The 18,346-nt window shown below is 44.0% G+C and overlaps 1 protein-coding gene across 1 annotated transcript; it reads left to right on the plus strand.

Moving 5' to 3' along the window:
- The first annotated feature begins 311 nt into the window (after positions 1-311).
- Positions 312-18,089, plus strand: lingo4b (leucine rich repeat and Ig domain containing 4b). The gene is made up of 3 exons (XM_030072070.1): positions 312-403; positions 14,860-14,975; positions 15,150-18,089. Exon 3 carries the CDS (start codon positions 15,162-15,164, stop codon positions 16,974-16,976), a length of 1,815 nt encoding a protein of 604 aa, XP_029927930.1. The 5' UTR covers positions 312-403; positions 14,860-14,975; positions 15,150-15,161; the 3' UTR covers positions 16,977-18,089.
- The last annotated feature ends 257 nt before the right edge of the window (positions 18,090-18,346 follow it).

Genomic DNA, 18,346 nt, shown 5'->3' on the forward strand with positions numbered 1-18,346 from the left:
TGGAGATGCGGAGGACGCAGCAGCATCAGCACCGCGCACGGAGCGCAGCAGCAGCAGCAGCAGAAGCGGCGGCCGCCTCTCCACAGCATCGGCACGTTATAAAGGGGAAGTCGACCTAAATTATTTCAGTAGCGCAATTATCGTAAAACTCCCTGGAGGTATTCCGCAGTCGCACAAAAAAAGAGAAAAGAAAAATGAAGAAGGAGGGCGAAGAAGTAAATTGCGCGACTCTAATGTGGCAGATGTTTTAAAGTCTCGTCAACATTTAGTCCGCAGCGGGGAGGAAAAAGAGCTCCTGTCCTGTCCGGGGAGGAAAATGTCTTTATGTGGCGGAGGGATGGCGAACATGAAGAGGATGGAAACGCTGTTTTTGCGACGGTCCCCTCACTGAAACCTCCAGCTGGTGAGTTGTGTCTTGGCGCATGGGGTTGTAATTTCCCCACATTTGTACTTTTCCTCGCCACTTTTTTTTTTTTTTTTTTTTTTTTTTTTTTTCCAGTGACCGTCCTCACCTGAAACTTCTCTCAGGTGTTTAACCAGTTTATAGACCACAGAGCCGAACAACTCATCATGAATTTGCACATTTTGTTCTGCAGAAAGAGAAAAAAAATCCTTATTCCTGGTATAATCCCCCTATAGTGCCTCACACTGTATCTATTGGATTCAGTTGAGTTTTAAAGCGACAATATCGTGCTTTATGATATATAGGCTATATTTTTTAAATCTCCTATTTCCTCCTATGTGTCCTGCAGAAACCAAGTGTCACTGTGGCACACAATAGGCTTCTGTATTCATTGTGATTTTATTGTAGCCTACTTCTGCATTTTTAAATCCCATGATATCACTATTGTCCTGTAATATTCCTATTGGGATTTATAATGTGTCTGTGATATTAAGCAGTGCGTTAACAGATTTTTTTTCTCTCTTTTTTTTTTTTTTATCCCCTGTGGAATTACTGTAGGATTTTCTCTGGCAGAAATGATGACCTATAATAGCTGCACGGCATTTTCAAGTTCTGCTTTGATATTTGTGGCTCTATTAGAAAGGAGCCTGAGATTTATGATGGGGTTGTAATAGAGTTGTTCTGTTTTACTTTTTTTTTTTTTTTTTTTTTTTTTTTTTTTTTTTCCATGTGGGCTCCGCGTAAAGGCTGGAGTTTCCCTGGACAGTAGTCCAGTTGTTTAGCTCTCATTTTCTCAAGTCTTCATGTTCATCCAAGTGTCAAACAAAATAAATTCCTCAACAAAAATGCTCATGTTGTCAATAATACCGCTATAATTTACTCTAATATCGCCAAATATAATTTTATCTGTGTCTGTGGTGCTCTGCGGTGAGTTTATGGCGTCCCTTTATAATATTCCCGATGTGGACTTTGACTTTTTGCTGTGATGAAAGCTCGTAAATGTATCATAGGATTACGCAGCCTAGTTCTTTTTCGCTGGAGTAAATCTTTTTGCTGTTGTTGCTGCTGCTGCTGCTGCTGCTGCTGCTGTTGTTGTTGTTGTCACTGAGCGTCATTCACGTGAACAGACATGGTGCAGTAATCCGCTGGATAGGCCTAGTTTGTCCCATAAACCTCAAAATGGAAAAAACAGACGCGGTGGAGATGGCAGGACGTGTGTGTGTGTGTGTGTGTGTGTGTGTGTGTGTGTGTGTGTGTGTGTGTGTGTGTACCTGCGTTTCAGCGGGATTACGCTCACAGTGCGGACCTGTGAGGTGCGTCCTCACACGGGCCAGGCGGATACACTCAAGAATCTGTGATCGCACCTCCATCACCTCCAGCCTCACCTCCAGCCTCACCTGCAGCCGGGGTGGAGAGGTGAGGCCAGCCGGGCAGCAGAGAGCCCCCCGTCCTCCCCCTCCCCCTCCCCGCTGTCATAATGAGGACGCATATCACAACAGTGAAGTGTGGCAGGGGAGGCAGATCAACATCAAGGGAGCGCCAAGGATTTGACGCTTGGGACTCTGCCAAATGGGCAATTTAATCAGAGGGCATTTTATGCACAGGAAGTATGTCAGTCTCCTTGTTAGGGAATGATTTATCTGAACCATTATATTGGGCGTCCAGTCCAGACCTCAATCGATTTCACCCTGAGGTGATGTATGCCACATTTCTTTTATCAAACTCTTTGCTTGGTCATGGGGGTAGACATCCACAGCCAAGCTGTGAAGTGGATTTTTGTAGACTTTTACAGTTTCCAGTGGACCAGTGTATTATTTAGCTGATAAACTAGGCCAAAACAGCCATAAAATGTCACATATTGGACTGTTGGACTGGAGGTTCCTCCCTCACCACAGCACAGAAAAACATGGCATTTCTTTACTGGTTAATTCCATTGTTCGACTGTGTTTTTGTAAGTTATGTTTCATTTAAAGGCAGCAGCTATGTCTTGTCTGCTGTCCTGTGACTTTAACAACGTCCTACGTGGCTTATACGCTGCTGCACACCAAATTGCCCTTGTGGGCCAATAAAATAAATGAATAAATGAATTGAATCAGTGGGGTGGGCCATCCTGCCTTAAAGAGCTGCTAACCTTTAATTTCATTAGTCTTGGTTTCCATGGGAAGTTTTCATGTCCCCACAGTGGTGAAACACTGTTTGAGTGCATTAATGCATGCACACTGAATATATGAATTTATTTTACCATGAAAACTGAAAAAGCATATTCTGCTTTAGAAAACATGTCAGCCATTGGCCTCTTCCGTATTAAAACATATCGTCATCGCCCTTCAAAAAGCCGATTGGTGGACCCTTGTTTCCAGGGGGGGCGAGGCTGCCTGCACGCTCACTGTCACGTTAGAAGAAATGAGAATGTTCTCTGAAAAGTGTTTTACTGCAGCTTTGACTTTCCTCCAACGGCAGCCCATTATAACAGGCTTAGCTAAAGAGCTTTGGACCTGTCTGCAAGGATGTGCATCTGAGCCTGGAACAATGCGCGTGCAGATCCAGTCAAAAGGTTTTTTACACTTACAGGCCATGAGATTAACATCACATTTACATTCCAAACCCTTCTTTTTGTTCCAAGGGATAAACCTGGCAGTGGCGCTGTCCCGGGTCGGCTGTCTCTAAAGGTTTAGGTTGTTCTCTGTCTTTCCCGTGTCATCCGGGAAGCCCTCAACCAGACCTGGCATTTGCAGGGATTGTGCATAAAAACATGTATCCAGGACAGGATCTGTGGCCCGTGGCACGCTGCCCGCCGCGCACACAGGCTCTATTCAGGCCACGCAGTCATTTGACGTTCGCCACCGATATGGCCTTTTGTGGATGAACTGCAAGGTCAGATGCTCACAACCAGCGGAGAAATTCAGTCAAAACACGCATGAGGACTTGAATGCCACCGGCCCGGGGCTTCAGTCCACAGTAGCTCTGTGCCGCGCGGCAGCGGTTTGCAGATCCTGCAGCTGAGAGGCTTTGCGTCTTTATTCCTACATGATTCTTTCATGCCTGACAGTTTCTATCATGTCATGCTTTTTCTCTCATGTTACATGTTTTCTTTCCCAGTTGATTATGTTTCGCTGCTTTTGAGTTCGTGTGCTATGGCTGCCTCATACTTTGGTAGCCAACTTGGGACAGAATTAAGTCGGGTTTCATCAAAACCTTACACTGGTAGCACTGCAAAAAAAAAAAAAAAAAAACGATTTAGTCTCATATTCAGTGCTAAAATCATGATTTTCTCAAAACAAGACAAAAAATCTGCCTGTGGGATGAAATAATCCCACCTGTTTCCATAGCAGTGTCACTTGTTTCTGCTCTTTCTCTGGGAGCACGTTTAATTCTGCTGAAACGAGGCAGAACGAGGCATTCAGAGGTAGCGGGAAAATGACGCTCGATTCAGGAAAATTCTGCAAACGAGTCGATAAGTATCAGAAACAAATGGGATTATCTCGTCCCAGGGGCAGATTTTTTTCACTTGTTTGAGGAAAAACAAGATTTTCAGACTGATTATGAGACTAATGACTCGTTAAGATGGGGGATTTTTGCGATGATACGTCGGGAGACAAGTGGTTTAATGCGCTTTCAAGGCCCATGATTACATCAGACGCTTTTATGAACGCACCTGTGCCTCCCTCAGTGTTTTCAGCGGCAGCGCGCCCACGCTTTAGACAAGTTTTGGGCTGCTATAGGGTAAACACATCTCGGCTTTAGCTGCGCCGTGCATTACATCACTGTCACACAGAGAGACTGCTGACTTTCTCATTTCTGTTGCGAGCATCATTATCCCCTTTGTTACTTCAGGTTAGCGAGCTGACGCTTTCTAGATAATTGCGTAGCAACAGGAATGATGTAACGCTTGCCGTGTGCCCTTTCAGCCGCCGCGCTCTGTTACCGGCGACGCTCACAGATGAGCTTTGCTTTGAGCGTAAGTGGTAATCTGCAAAATCCCTGTTTTTTCATCATGGCGGCATCTTTGGCAGCATCTTCGGTGCTGAGAGCTTCTTCTTTTTGTTGTTGTTGCACTTCACTTCCCAGAGATCAGTGCTGCATTTCTGTGAGTTTCTCTACTTTGTCTTTTTTCTTTTTCTTTTTCTTTTTTTTGGGTTGTTGTCTGTTCATCCATGGTGGCTGTCAGGGCTCACGCTAACTACCCAGTTCTTCCTCTTCTGTTTATTCCAAACAAATCACAGCTGCCAAAAAACACAGACGCGTCACTCTGCAGCGGAGGATTCAACCCACAAAGGAGCCACCAGGCAGCGTTGAGTGTCGAGAGCCGCGGAAAACAAAAGCTATCATGAAGTGACCACGTCTGAATCACCGCTGAGCCGCAACATGAACATTTATTTACACCAAACACTGATAAACCAAATACCACGTCGGGCTGTTGCATCATTTCAGTGGAGAAAACATAAAAAAATCAGGGTGTGTGTTTCTCAGAGCATTTCCATTGCCACATTCAACACACTGTAATTAGTTTCAGTGCATATTTAATGTAGAGAGGGGTCAGAATCCGTTTTACTTGCCCTGTTCAGTGAGAAATCACAAGCAGGTCCTATGTAAACTCCTAAAAGTAGACGTTTTGCTTCGTTTGAGCGGAAGTATATGAAGTTAAGTTGTGTATAAGTGCAGTGTTTTTCAGCTAAATCGAGAGAAAAGGAACTTGGAACCTGAATGCTGCGGACGTAAACAGGAAAACATGCAGGGCTACAAAATATTGCACTGGATTTCCGGGTCTAGGTGCGTATTTCTATGTAAGTCAGGGGTTCGGTGCCTTGCTCAAGGACGTTCTGACCAGAATTTGTGTGGCGACTGCCAGTTATGGGATGCTCTCTCTCTCTCTCTCTCTCTCTCTCTCTCTCTCTCTCTCTCTCTCTCTCTCTCTCCCACTATCTCTCCAAATGATTTGCCTGTCCCCCTTTTGTTTTGCCTTTGTGCCACTATGGCTGCCTGACTGTGCTGGAATCCAGGTGGGATTGCGGACCAGCCGCCTCAGATTAGGAGGCAGGTAAAGTGTGCCAAAGAGGGAAAGCTCCACCTGTCCACGTGTGTGTGTGTGTGTGTGTGTGTGTGTGTGGTGGTGGGGGGGGGATTATGGCGTTGATCGCTTTTCTGTGAGACAGCGGAGTGAAAGTGTGACAAACTGTAGTGACTTCCTTTTCTTTTTTGGTCATTTTTTTTCTCCTGTTTTTGCTGTGGAGAGGTCAGCTGGACTGTTTCCTCTCAGCCTCAACATTTCATGGAGCTTTAGGTCGGACGGAGCTTCCTTTGTCGGAGCTTTTGAAACTTTTTGAAGAAGTTGTGGAAAAGTCCATGCCACCGACGCTTGAGTCCATTTGTTTGCCCCTTGTCGGCATCCGATGAAATATCCATAGGCTGCTGGCCTAGATTTGGAGACGACGCGGCTGCAGTTGAAGTTTGGAGTCAGTGTGTGCAGGAGTTTGGCGAGAAGTGGATCGGTTTGATCTGTGTTTTGTTACATGACTTGTTCCGGGGAAAGAGCCTTTTGTCTTCCAGTCTTCCATCAATAAGTTTCTCTTTGATAACCCCCCCCCCCAACACACACACACACACACACATGCACACACCTCTATGGATCCGACCCATCAGTGCTGTTAGCTGAAACGACCTAATTTGTCACGTCACATCGGCGCTGCACTGAGACTAATTCCCTTCCCTCATTTATTTGTGCTATTATTAATATTGCAGACGGTGCACTTTGCGCGGCGTTTGCACGGCGCTTTGACTCTCTCCTCGTCGGCGTAAGGAATTACAACAAAAGTGCTTCACCCGACGTGGCCCGGATCTGCAGAACAAGACTGATTGGAATGGGCTGTCATTGTGACCCACTTCCACCTCACACTGCATCGGTGTAAACGCTAAAAAAACACGCGGGTGCGCATCAATCCTTAATGCATCTCTCTCTCTATCTGCCCCACACGCTCATTTACTCAATGTCCATATAGCTTTCTCTCTTACAAACACACTTACTCGCTCTCTCATATGCGCACAATCACACTCCCTCACTCTCTGTCTTTTTTTTTTGGGTTTTTTTTTCGATTTCAGTTTCAACTCAGCTTGAGGTGAATACTAACGGTGTTGCCAAAGTACACAGAAGTCGAAACAGCTGATAAATAAAGGAAAATAGAGAGACAAATATTGGTGAAAGCGACAAAAACAAAGCAGGAAAAAGTGGATGTGCATGCGGTGTGTGAGTGAGAAACTCACTGCGTGTTGCATGACAACAATGCAACAGTGCACATCCTTTGTATTACTGGAAGGTGTACTAATAAATCTTAAAAATACATGTTTCTAATTATTTTTCTTTTCATTGTGGGAGTGGAGGAAGGTTGCTCACATGCTCAGCCTCTCACTCATTTTCATTTTCACTCTCTCTCATGGAAACACTCACTGATTCTCTTTCTTTCTCATATTTTTCACTCACAGCCAAACCACCAGCATCCAACCACATCATTTCCAAGAATCCTCAACCACCTAAAAGTTAAAAATGCGCCATGAAAATAAAGAAAAAAAACTATGACACCCTGATGAAGTAAATCCATATGACTGCGTGCGTTCAGAGGCGCACAATTAATATAATCACATTTGTCACAGGCACATGCTTGCAGCCAGCCCGGACCTTTATCTCTCCTCCACATGGCAAACTCAAATATGCAACCAGGCAAACGCACCCTCGCTCGGTAATATTAGTATTCACAGAGTCCATCTGCACTCACTTCACAGCTGTTTTTTTTTTTTTTTTTTTTTTTTTTTTTAAAAACGACTGAGTTAGAAGCAGCTCGCAACTTTCCGTGCAGCCTTGTAAACTTTTGTGAAATGAGCACAAACCTGGAAGTGCAGATTTTGCTTCCCTGCATCAGGATGTTGTTCATGTGACAACAGCACAAAGGTTGGCTAACGGTCACGTTTATGCAAGAAAAAAAAAAACAAAAAAACTTTAGATACGGTTAAGGTTGTGGTTGAATAAGAAGAAACTTAAGCCAAGCATTAAAAATAGAAAAGGGATCGTTAGCTGAGAGCTGATCGTGCACATGGTGATTATTTTCACTGCTGATGATTTGGACTAATTAATAATTTAGTTCATGTCGAGTCAAAAATAATCACAGATGCTCATGGGAAGTTAGCAGAGCTCAGAGTGCAAATTGCTGCCTCAGTCTGACCAGCAGCCAAAAAACCCCCCACAAAATATTCATTGTATAATTATTAACCTTTACTTAAATTTTAAAATCATTGAAGGCCGGCCCTCGTTCACAATGATGTCGAGTAAAATTACATAAAAAAAGTACAAAAGTAATAAAAGATACAGGGTGAAGGAGAACAGATAGTCAAAGCAAGTATATAAATGCAGATAATTAAAATACTTAAAAGATACAGAGGCAGAATGATTCGTGATCATGGATTTAATCTGACCAGGTTACTTAAGAATTAATTTTTAGGGGGTTTGTGATGATTTGAACCGAGAAAAGGAGCCAACTGGCATCTTAGTGAAGCTGGAGTGAGCAAAGGTTTGGTGTTTGGTGTTTTTACTTGACTAATACCCAAAATGATTATTAATTATTGACATACTTGATTAATTTCCTGTTGATCGGCTCATTCATTAAGTGACTAACTGACTAAAATGCGTCTGGCCGCTCTCCCTCTCTGACCTCCACAGCTTCACCGTCAGTGCCGGGCCTCCTTCCTGTTTGCAGTCATGTCTCCTCCACAGAATCCTCTGCGTCTTTCTCACTTTACATGCACGGTGCACAGCGTCAGCAAATTGTAGTCAATTTCTCAAAAAATTTTTCTGGAGAGCGGTCTCTCGGCGGCGTCTCGCTGATGAGGCTCCGCTGCCAAAGCCGGAGGGGACGCGTGTCCAAGTGTCCGCGGGCGACTTCTGCTCTCCAGCCACGGGCCGACAGCTGCTCTGCCACAAACCTTTTAATATTTGCTGCGAGCGTGTCGGAGCTCTCAGGGGCCGCCACACTGCAGCAGGTGCCAGAAGCCAGTAAACACACACACACACACACACACACACACAAACGCCCACACACAGGCACACAAAAACGCCCACACACAGGCACATACATTTATGGATGCACAAATGCACAGATACACACGCACAATCCAAACACCATTAGCAACACCATCACCGTAACACACTCAGGCATGCTTTTAACACACACACACACACACACACACACACAGACACGTCATTACTGCCACCACATGTCCAGACACGCATTAAACAAATTGAGAATGTACACACTTGAACATGCGTTATGTAAAACTGCTGGGGGGGAGTGGGGGGGTTGATTTAAGTGAGGACTGTTTAGACTCAACTGACACCAAAATGCCGAATGAGCACATAATTTGATGGTTGAGTCCATATGGCTCTCATCGCCTGGCGGGCTGATTGATTACGTGCTCATTCCACTTTTTTTTTTTTTTTTTTTTTTGTCAGACGAGTAGAAACATCCTCACTTAACTCAACACAAGGTAATTTTCTATAGTGCACTTTCAAGTACACTCAAACACACTCATACAGGCACTCATGCACACACACACACACACACACACATACTCATATATGCCTGGGCATGTACACACACATGCACACGTTTGTACACTTGTACATGGAGTACATCACACACATTCACACCCAGATTCAAGGGTTTGAGCGCACACACACACACACACACTCCACCACCACACACTCAGACGTGTACTTAACATTTTGAGCACGTAAACACACACACACACACTCATGCCCTTGTATGCATCAACACACACACACACACATGCTCACACACACAAGTGCAAATATATAACCTCACGCTCTGTGATCCCTGCTGTTGTTCTGTTCCAGCCGCTTTAATTGGGGATTTGAGCCAAGCTCTTGTCTTTCTCACTGTGACGGGATAAAAATAGCTCTTAGACAAGTGTCAGGGAACGCGGCCTGGCTTCCACCGCGCATTCTCTGTCAGATGGGACGTATGGCGCAGCGATTCCTGCCTCACTTTTTTTTTGGGACAAACTCCGAGTGGGGGAACCGAGCCCGTCACCTTGAGGCCGACCTGAAGCCGTGTGAGACCTCCAAAACCTGTTGCGCCGCCGTGGAAACTTTTTGCACCCGAACTCTTCATCTCAGTAAGTGCTCGCTGTCTGCCGGCTTTTGTCACATTTCGGGTCCCAAAGTTGCAGGGAGCGGCTGAGTCTGATAAGGTGAAGCTTAAAAGAGAGCGGAGCCCGGAGCGACTTCCTTCCGTCTCAAAGCTAATGAAGCCGTAATCGAGGTGAAAAGGAGAATTCTTAGTTTATTTGGGAATCATCGCCTGGTCCCTGCTCGGGGCCGTGTTGCAGCGAGATAAGGATGTGTCTTAGCACTTTGGTGAATGTGATCCACAGCAGAAAATGTTCACTGTAGCACTTTGGCGAATCTGCTGCGCACTGGAAATTTTCTTATGAACACTTTGAGGGAGGGGGGGGGGAAACACTCGCCAAAAACACTCAGTTAAGCACTTTGGCAAATGCGATCCACAACAAAAATGCTCATTTTAGCACTTTGGTGAAGATGTCGAACGCTTAGAGCAGCTCCGTCCAGCCAAGCGACGAGTGAATGTGCAGCTGCGTGACAAAGAAGGTCCTAATTTTAACGCCGGGTGGCAACTGTCCACAGATTGATGTAAGGCGATAAGGGCCGGGGTGGGACTTGATGAGTTTTGTCTGATGACAGAGGGGAAAGACGGCAAACCAAGCACAGCCGGGGAAGTTGAATTCTTCCAAAGAATTAAGCGAATGCGGGAGTTTACCCAAAACACCGCAGGACGCTGCCAAATTAAAGCCTGAGGGGCCGTTACAGCCGATTGGCCTCAGTATTGATTGCGTTTGGCGCTGTGGGGGTTTACGAGTTAAGAGCTGGCCCACCGTCGGGGGGCCAGCTCCGGGAGGAGTGGCTCTGCAGAATTATGCAAAAGGTTTACATAGCAGCACCCGAACGGCGTTATCATATTGATCAGTCAGGCACTGTGTGCTGTGTGAAGACCCAGTCAGCTGGAGAGACAAGCCTCAGCAGCTTCCACCACACAGCAGCTTACATGGGAACACCTCTCCTTTTAGTCCACTTTACCTTAAGTATACCAAATTATATCAATAATACACTATTCATAATAGGTGCGGCTTGTTGTGACATACACTGCAAAAAGTCAAAATCTTACCAAGAGTATTTGTCTTATTTCAAGTAAAAATGTCTTATTTCTAGTCAAAATATCTCATTACACTTAAAATAAGACATGATCAGCTAAGAAATAACTGGAACAAGCAAATTTTTACTTGTTCACTCGTGTCACAAGTAAAAATTTGCTTGTTCCATTGGCAGAATATGTTTCTTGTTTCTAGCAAATTTTAACTTGTTTCAAGTAAATTTTCACTTGAAACAGGTGAAAATTGTCTAAAGACAAGTTATTTCTGAGCTGATCATGACTTATTTTAAGTGTAATGAGATATTTTGACTAGAAATAAGACATTTTTACTTGAAATAAGACAAATAATCTTAGTAGGATTTGACTTTTTGCAGTGTAATGCCAGTGTATTTTGTATGATAGACAAAGAATTAGAGTTTGGAGAAAACATTGGCATCAACAAACGTATTAAACAATATTTCCCAATGCAGTTTATTTTGCATTTAATAAAAAGTCATTCTTATTAACAGCAACGTTGATGCTAAATTTAATGTTCGTGTTCTTGCTCATGTTAGTTAATGCATGATAACATTAGTTAACAGACATTTAATGTATTGTGTTACCACATAAGGTTAAAAAAAAAAACATCACTCACACGTTTTTTTTTTTTTTTGTATTACAACAAGATCTAGTTAAATCATTGTGAGGTTAAACTATTTCTCTTTTTCCAGAGGAGCTGTGAAAGCCCCTCAAGGACCCCACTCTGATGCAGATTCTGCGCATGAACAGCTCTGTCTAAAAAGATGAAAACAGGAGAAGTTAGACTCGGAGCTTTGATGGTTTCAGATGTAAAGTCTGAGTCTGCCGCAGAGCTGGAGAGAAAGAATTGGGAAAGACGACTGCCAGAGCATCTGCAGTCTAAGCCCTTATTTGCTTATAAAAATTTGAGCGAGCCGTCTGTGGAGCCACAGAACAGACTCACATTCATTTTGCACAGAGCAGCTCTGGACTTTGACAACAAGTTTGAGCCGGTTTTCGCCCTCGGACTCCGACGGAGCCGGCGGTGCTCACAAATATTTATTCAACTGTCGCAGACAACAGGGATAACGCCGCTCAAATCGAGTGGTATCCCACTTTAATCTGTGCCGTGTCATTAATAGAAATGTAAACTGGTCGTGCGTAATAGAAAATACTTAGTGTAATTAGCACAGTAACACAACACCGTGTGACTCTGAGCCACACAGGGCGAGAAATAGGCTTTAAAATTACAAATGCATTTATGCCCCTCACTTTCTAATTTGACAGGCAGGGTCAGTTCTTGCTGTGGCTCTGGGGTCGCGACCCTTGGCCGCGGTCGAGCTGCGTGGTGTGTGCGGAGCCGCGGAGGAGGAGGAATCCCTGATCCCTGATTGGCCAGGAGGGGGGCTCAGCGGCTGACAGCCCACCGGCCTGAGATATCACACACCTGCCAGTCTCTGTCTCTCACAAGTCGGCACAGGGGGGATCAACACATTTAAATTGTGAACATACCCCCTCCTCTCCCTCCCTGGTACTACAGCCAGATCACACTGGGGGCTTAAGTGGGTTTTCGACTGATATGGGTTTTTGAAACCTGATTGCCAATATTTGGTGTCAACACTGAATGTTTAAATTGGACTATTTTCATTTCATCTTATATTCAAGCCAAAACATTGAAGTATTTAGTGTTTCCCCTCAGATTTGTATTCTTTACAGGATGTAAAACCCTCTGAAGAAGCACTTACACTATCATGAGAAACTAAAGCTTTGCAGTGAAACCCAGAAAAATTCAATAAATCTAGGGTTAGCAGCGCTTTAAGGAAAGTTAAACATACACCTATTCCATCGTAAATTAAAGACTGATTTACAAAAAAAAAGAAAAAAAATAAGAAAATCAGAAATCAGAAAAGCTTTTATTGTCAATGTATGTAAATACGACAAAAGTAGCAGTGGCACTAAAGTGATGCATCTCCAACATAAAACATAAGAAAGACATAAAAAACCCAAGACACAGGGCATTTACTAAGATCCACTAAAACTGAAGGGCAATAAATAAATAATAAATAAGTAGTGCAAGTATATCAATATCATTTAAAGTGCAATATTTAGTGTCAGCACCCATGAAACACTAAAATTTTTGGTCCTGAAACACTGAATAATTAAATAATTCCAGGGTTAGCAGCTGTGTAAGGCAGGTAGACTGTATACCTATTCAATAGTCTTCAATAGGCTCTGAGATACATTAGACCTATCAATTAAATACTGATTTATAATAGATGAATACATAAAACATGCAAAAAAAAAAATTGGATTACAGGCTGTTTTTTAGTAGCTCTGAGGAGAAACCTCCACCACATCTCTCAGTCTGGGCTGGTCATTATCCATTGTGGCCTAATAAAACACTGGTATTAATATTTATGCAACACAGAGGCTTAATTAGACCAGTCTAACTTGACAATCTAAGATCAGACTCGTCTTTGGCTAAGTTTGTGCAGCTGGTCCCTGTATTGGTCTCACACATCAGGAATCTGACACATCGGGCTGCCAGGGGTCCCGAGTGCCTCTGAGCACAAGTGTGGGGTTGTGAGTCAGCGCTCGCAGGCGGGATAAGAGACAAAGAGCGCACAGCTCTGCCACTCGGAGGGACGGCTGACACTCGGGGAGCTGTGTGAGGGCGACAAGCTGCAGGTTGGACCAAGCTTTGAAACACGCTGAACTATTTGGATTGTCTAAGCTTCATGTACATTCAGTGTCAGCGCATGATATCTCTAAATAAGTGTATTGTTGCTTCTGTTGGAGACTTTGTTTTTAGTGGGGACTTTTAGGAATAATGTGAAAACTATAGGCTGGTCTCGTTTTGTTGATCACCTCATGTTTTATTCATGTTGAAAGGCCGAACCTGAACACAATGGTGATAAAAAATAGATTTTAGCCAATGTTGTTGTCAGTCAGTTGCCCAATTTTAAGTGTCTGTTTTGATTTGCCTTTGATTTTTATGATCCACAGTGCATGACCGTTATTTGTTTTTGTAAACATTTGGCATTTATGCTGCTTGAGATTTGAAAGCGGTGATTCATTTTGACACCGAGTTGTAAAAATGACTTTCAGTCTTTTCACTGTTTCAATTATCATCATTCAAATTCATTATTTGTCAGAACCTGTTATTTAACTGATGTGCCTCCTTCCAAAAACATATTCATGATGGAAAATGATTAATACATGAAATTTGTTTGTCAGTTTTTCAAAAAACAGATGGGTCCTTACTTTAATGATAACTCATTGTGTTTTACTTTCATGCCAGTCATTCTAAAAGTAGGCATCATTTTTGAAATGCTGAATATTTTATTTTGGAAAAGCGCTGCTCAATATCAAAAACAGCATCAATGAAAACATATGGATTCATTTTTACACTCCTGGGAAATTTCCTTTTCAGAGATACTTTGATACTTACAGCAGAATACACTTTTATAACAGCAGAATACACCTGTACACACTTTAGCTGAGCCTAAGAGTTATTTTCTGTTTATTAACAGTTCATTCCTAAAATGCAACATACAAACAAAGAACAGAAAAGAACACAACAGATAAACAATTGACTTACATTACTCTCTCCCCCTTAAATTAGTAACCTAATTTCTCTTAATTTGGTGATATCAATTACTCTGAAAGGGTACGCTTTTTTTAAAAAAAAAATGCTGGATGTCTCGATTTCACATAAAAAAAACAAACTTAAAATATTCACATTTCACTGGGGCCTCATCAGTAAGCAGGGGTCTTTTCGCTTTTGTTTTTTTCAGGGCACATCATCCGGTATGTTGCCACTTCCATGAGAGTAAGCACTGTTTGATTTCTCTATATTTCAAGTCTTAAACTGAGATGGGAGGATAAAACATGCAGAGTAAAAAGTGTGTGACGAGATGTATTCTTTGATAATCAGTAAAGTAGGGATTTTGTTGTCTGCGGCACAGAGATGTAGGCCGCTCTTATCAGCTGCAACATCTGTTTCGCACTGTACCCTGCTTACGCTCGGCTGTTCAAAATGTGCACTTTTTGTTCTGCTCTCTGTCACATCCTCCCCCCAAAATTCCTAATGTGCAAAGGTCAGACGGCGTTTCTGGATGCCATCCCAAAAGTTTGTGAAACCTCAGCTTTGCACTAAAGGTCAGCTTTTTTCCATTTTGTTAAGACTACTTTTTTTCTCTCTTTCTCTGTCTCTGTTCTGTCCAGGCCATTCTTGAGGACATGTTAACAACAGAACCACATCTCCACAGAGGACTTAACCCAAGTCTGATTCCATCTTGATTACCACTGGTTATGAAAATCTGCACCCCCAGGCTGAAACGGTAGGTCCTGACACAAGTTTGAATGGGATTTAATCTAAAAAAAGATCCAATAAAAATGGTGTTTGCTCTGTGTTTTGAATAACAGTGTAAGATTAAACTACTGTTTACATGTTGACGTTGCTGCATGGGTTGTCAAAATCATAAGAACTTACACTTTGTCTGTCTCTTCCTCAGGCAGGGGGTAAGATGTTTGTGGAGTCTGTTGTCCGATGGGGGGCATGGAGCATCCTGCTCCAGTTTGGACTGGGTGTATCTGCAGGAGGCTGTCCTCCACGATGTGTGTGTCGACCTGACCCATCAGAAGTGATCTGCTCTGGCAAACATCTGACCTCAGTGCCAGAGGGCTTTTCCAGTGATGCCAGGCGTTTGGACTTATCCCGCAATAAGCTTAAGACTGTGGGGCGCCGACAGTTCTTTGGCCTCCTGCAGCTTCAAGACTTGGACCTCAGTGATAATATAATCTCCATGATTGAGGTGGAGGCTTTCCAGGGCCTGCAGAACCTCAGGACTCTTTGTATTAAAAATAACCGACTCAAGATCATCCCGGTTGGGGTATTTTCAGGCCTGCCCAGTCTGCGCTTTCTGGATCTCAGTGAGAATGAGATTCTAGTTTTCCTGGACTATACCTTCAGAGAAATGGTGAACCTGCAGACGCTGGAGGCAGGGGAGAACGACTTGGTGTTCATCTCTCAGCGGGCTTTCACTGGCCTGCACAACCTGCAGGAGCTCAACTTGGACCGCAGCAACCTGACCTCCATTCCCACCGAGGCACTGTCGCAGCTCCAGAGCCTGACCCGTCTCCGCATGCTACGCCTCACAATCTCTGCACTGCCCAACAATGCTTTCCGCCGGCTCCACCGTCTGCGCAGCCTCCTGATCTCAAACTGGCCAGCGTTGGACACGCTGGCCAGCAACAGTCTGATTGGTCTCAACCTGACCTCATTGGTCATCAGCAGCTGCAATCTCAGTGTGGTTCCTTACTCAGCGCTTCGTCACCTTGTTTATCTGCGCTTCCTGGACCTGTCCTACAACCCCATTACAGTCATCCAAGGTAATCTGCTAGGGGACCTGCTGAGGCTCCAGGAGTTACACCTAGCTGGGGGGAGTCTTCTACGAATAGAGCCAGGGGCCTTCAGGGGACTAGCCTACTTTCGCATGCTCAATGTGACATCCAATCAGCTCACCACACTGGAGGAGAGCGCCTTTCACTCAGTGGGGAACCTTCAGGTCTTGAGGTTGGATGGGAATCCCCTGGCATGCGACTGCCGACTTCTCTGGGTGGTCCGCCGGCGATTACGCTTGAACTTTGATGGACGCCAGCCCACTTGTTCGTCTCCTGATATGGTACGACAGCGTGAGTTCAGGGACTTCTCAGAGAAGGAGCTCCCGAGGCTGTTTACCTGTCGTCCCGCCCGTATCAAGGACCGTCGGCCACAGGAGGCGAGGGTAGAGGAGGGCACCACAGTCCTCTTCTCCTGTAAGGCTGAAGGTGACCCACTTCCGGCTGTCACCTGGATCTCGTCCCATAAGTCTGTGCTTTCTTCAACAGGTCGAATCAGGGTTTTGCCCAATGGTACTCTCGAGGTCCGTTTTGCCCAGGTTCAGGACAGCGGCACGTATCAGTGCTTGGCAGGTAATGCGGCTGGGAATGACAGCCTGACTGTCAGTCTGTACGTGAAGGGGTTCCCCCGTAACCGCACCATGCCCTATTTCGCAGAAGAAGGCTGGATAGAGTCTTCAAATTCCCCTGCTGCCAACTCCTCGGCTCAAATGGCCAAACCATACCCATTTGATGCAAAGACGCTGGTCATTGCCACCACCATGGGCTTCCTGTCCTTCCTCAGCTCGGTGGCTATCTGTTTTGTCTTCATGTTCTTCTGGAGCCAGAGCAAAGGCCAAATCAAGCACACAGCGACTATTGACTTTGTCCCTCGCTCCTCCATGGGTGGAGGAGGAGGGGATGGCGGGGACAGTGGCAGGTTCACCATGAAACTTATCTAAAGTCAAGGAACAGTTGAATAAGGTCATTTTATTGACTGTGACTTCTCCCGCACTATGGAGGCCCCAGTGGGACACTCAAGGGCACAGACCTCTATCAGGAGGCGAGGCCATTTCAGAGGGCACATCAAAGCCAATTAGTCGAGCTAGAGCTTGTTCTTTTCTAATTTTAGAGCTGAAACTTAAATCTCAGTGCTCATTTGGCTATGCCAGCTATCTAGCGAATATCTCACGATCCTGGAAAAGAAAGAAATTAACCTTCTGAGAGCGGGACTGGCACATGTTTGCTGTGCAGTTGTTTTTTTCATCAACTATTTTGAATTAGCAAATGACCATTTAGCTACTTCAGGTCTAATCTCTTGATGTAAAATATGATTTAAAAAAAAAATAGTGGTTATCTGTCATGCATTTTGGGAATTACGTACATAAAGACAGTTTGATTTTGACACATTATCGACACATTATCAAATATATCAGGTGCTTGGTTGAACATCCATATAGTCCGAGTGTGCTCAGCTTCGTGTCTTCACTTGCCAATACAGGCCAACTGAACGTTTGCCCTTTTGACCCGCGGGTCGCTATTTCTGCTTACCCACAGAGGATCACTTCAGAGACTGGAGATCACTTCAGCTCAGCAGTGGCTGTAAGACTGCAGAGGCTCACACACTGACTATAGCATTGACGACAGCTTTTGATACTTGCAATAAATGTTTAGACTAGACTGCTGTAGCCAAGTAGTTTATGATACTCATTTGAAGCAAACCTTTTGGTTCAATTTGGACAAGCCTTTTTTTTTGGGGGGGGGGGGGAGATTTGCAGCATGTTTCAGGTATGCTGCCTTTGAAGTGTTTTTTTGTTTTGTTTTAATTTTTTTTTTTTTATTCCATTATGGATACTGCTCAGTATTATTGATCATATAGGAGTATAAACAGATGGATGACTAGATGCTTCAATGTGCATAGGAATGTATCCTAGCTCATTTCATATATAAACAAATTTAATCAGGTCCAAATTGGATCATTGTCCCTCTTCTTATAATTAAAAATTCATCCCGTAATTTGACGACTCCTTGATCCATAAGAATATTGTACAACTTTTTTTTTTTTGCACATTTTTCATTTTTACCCACCAATACATGCAACACAATAAACTGAGAACTATGTGCCTGAGTAACATTCTCACCACTGAGAGAGAGAATGGTCACCTAATCATTATCATCTTGTAAATATCAAATATAGGTCAAGGACGTTTCTGTCCGCTGGGTTTATTCTGTCGCTTTATCTAGTTCTGGGGATTAGTGTCACTCAAATACGCCACTCTTGTTCTATATAAACTTAACTGTGTAGATCCAGCACGCACAAAACAATAATTTG

Source organism: Myripristis murdjan, chromosome 16 (assembly GCF_902150065.1).
Source record: "Myripristis murdjan chromosome 16, fMyrMur1.1, whole genome shotgun sequence".
Taxonomy (NCBI): Eukaryota; Metazoa; Chordata; class Actinopteri; order Holocentriformes; family Holocentridae; genus Myripristis; species Myripristis murdjan.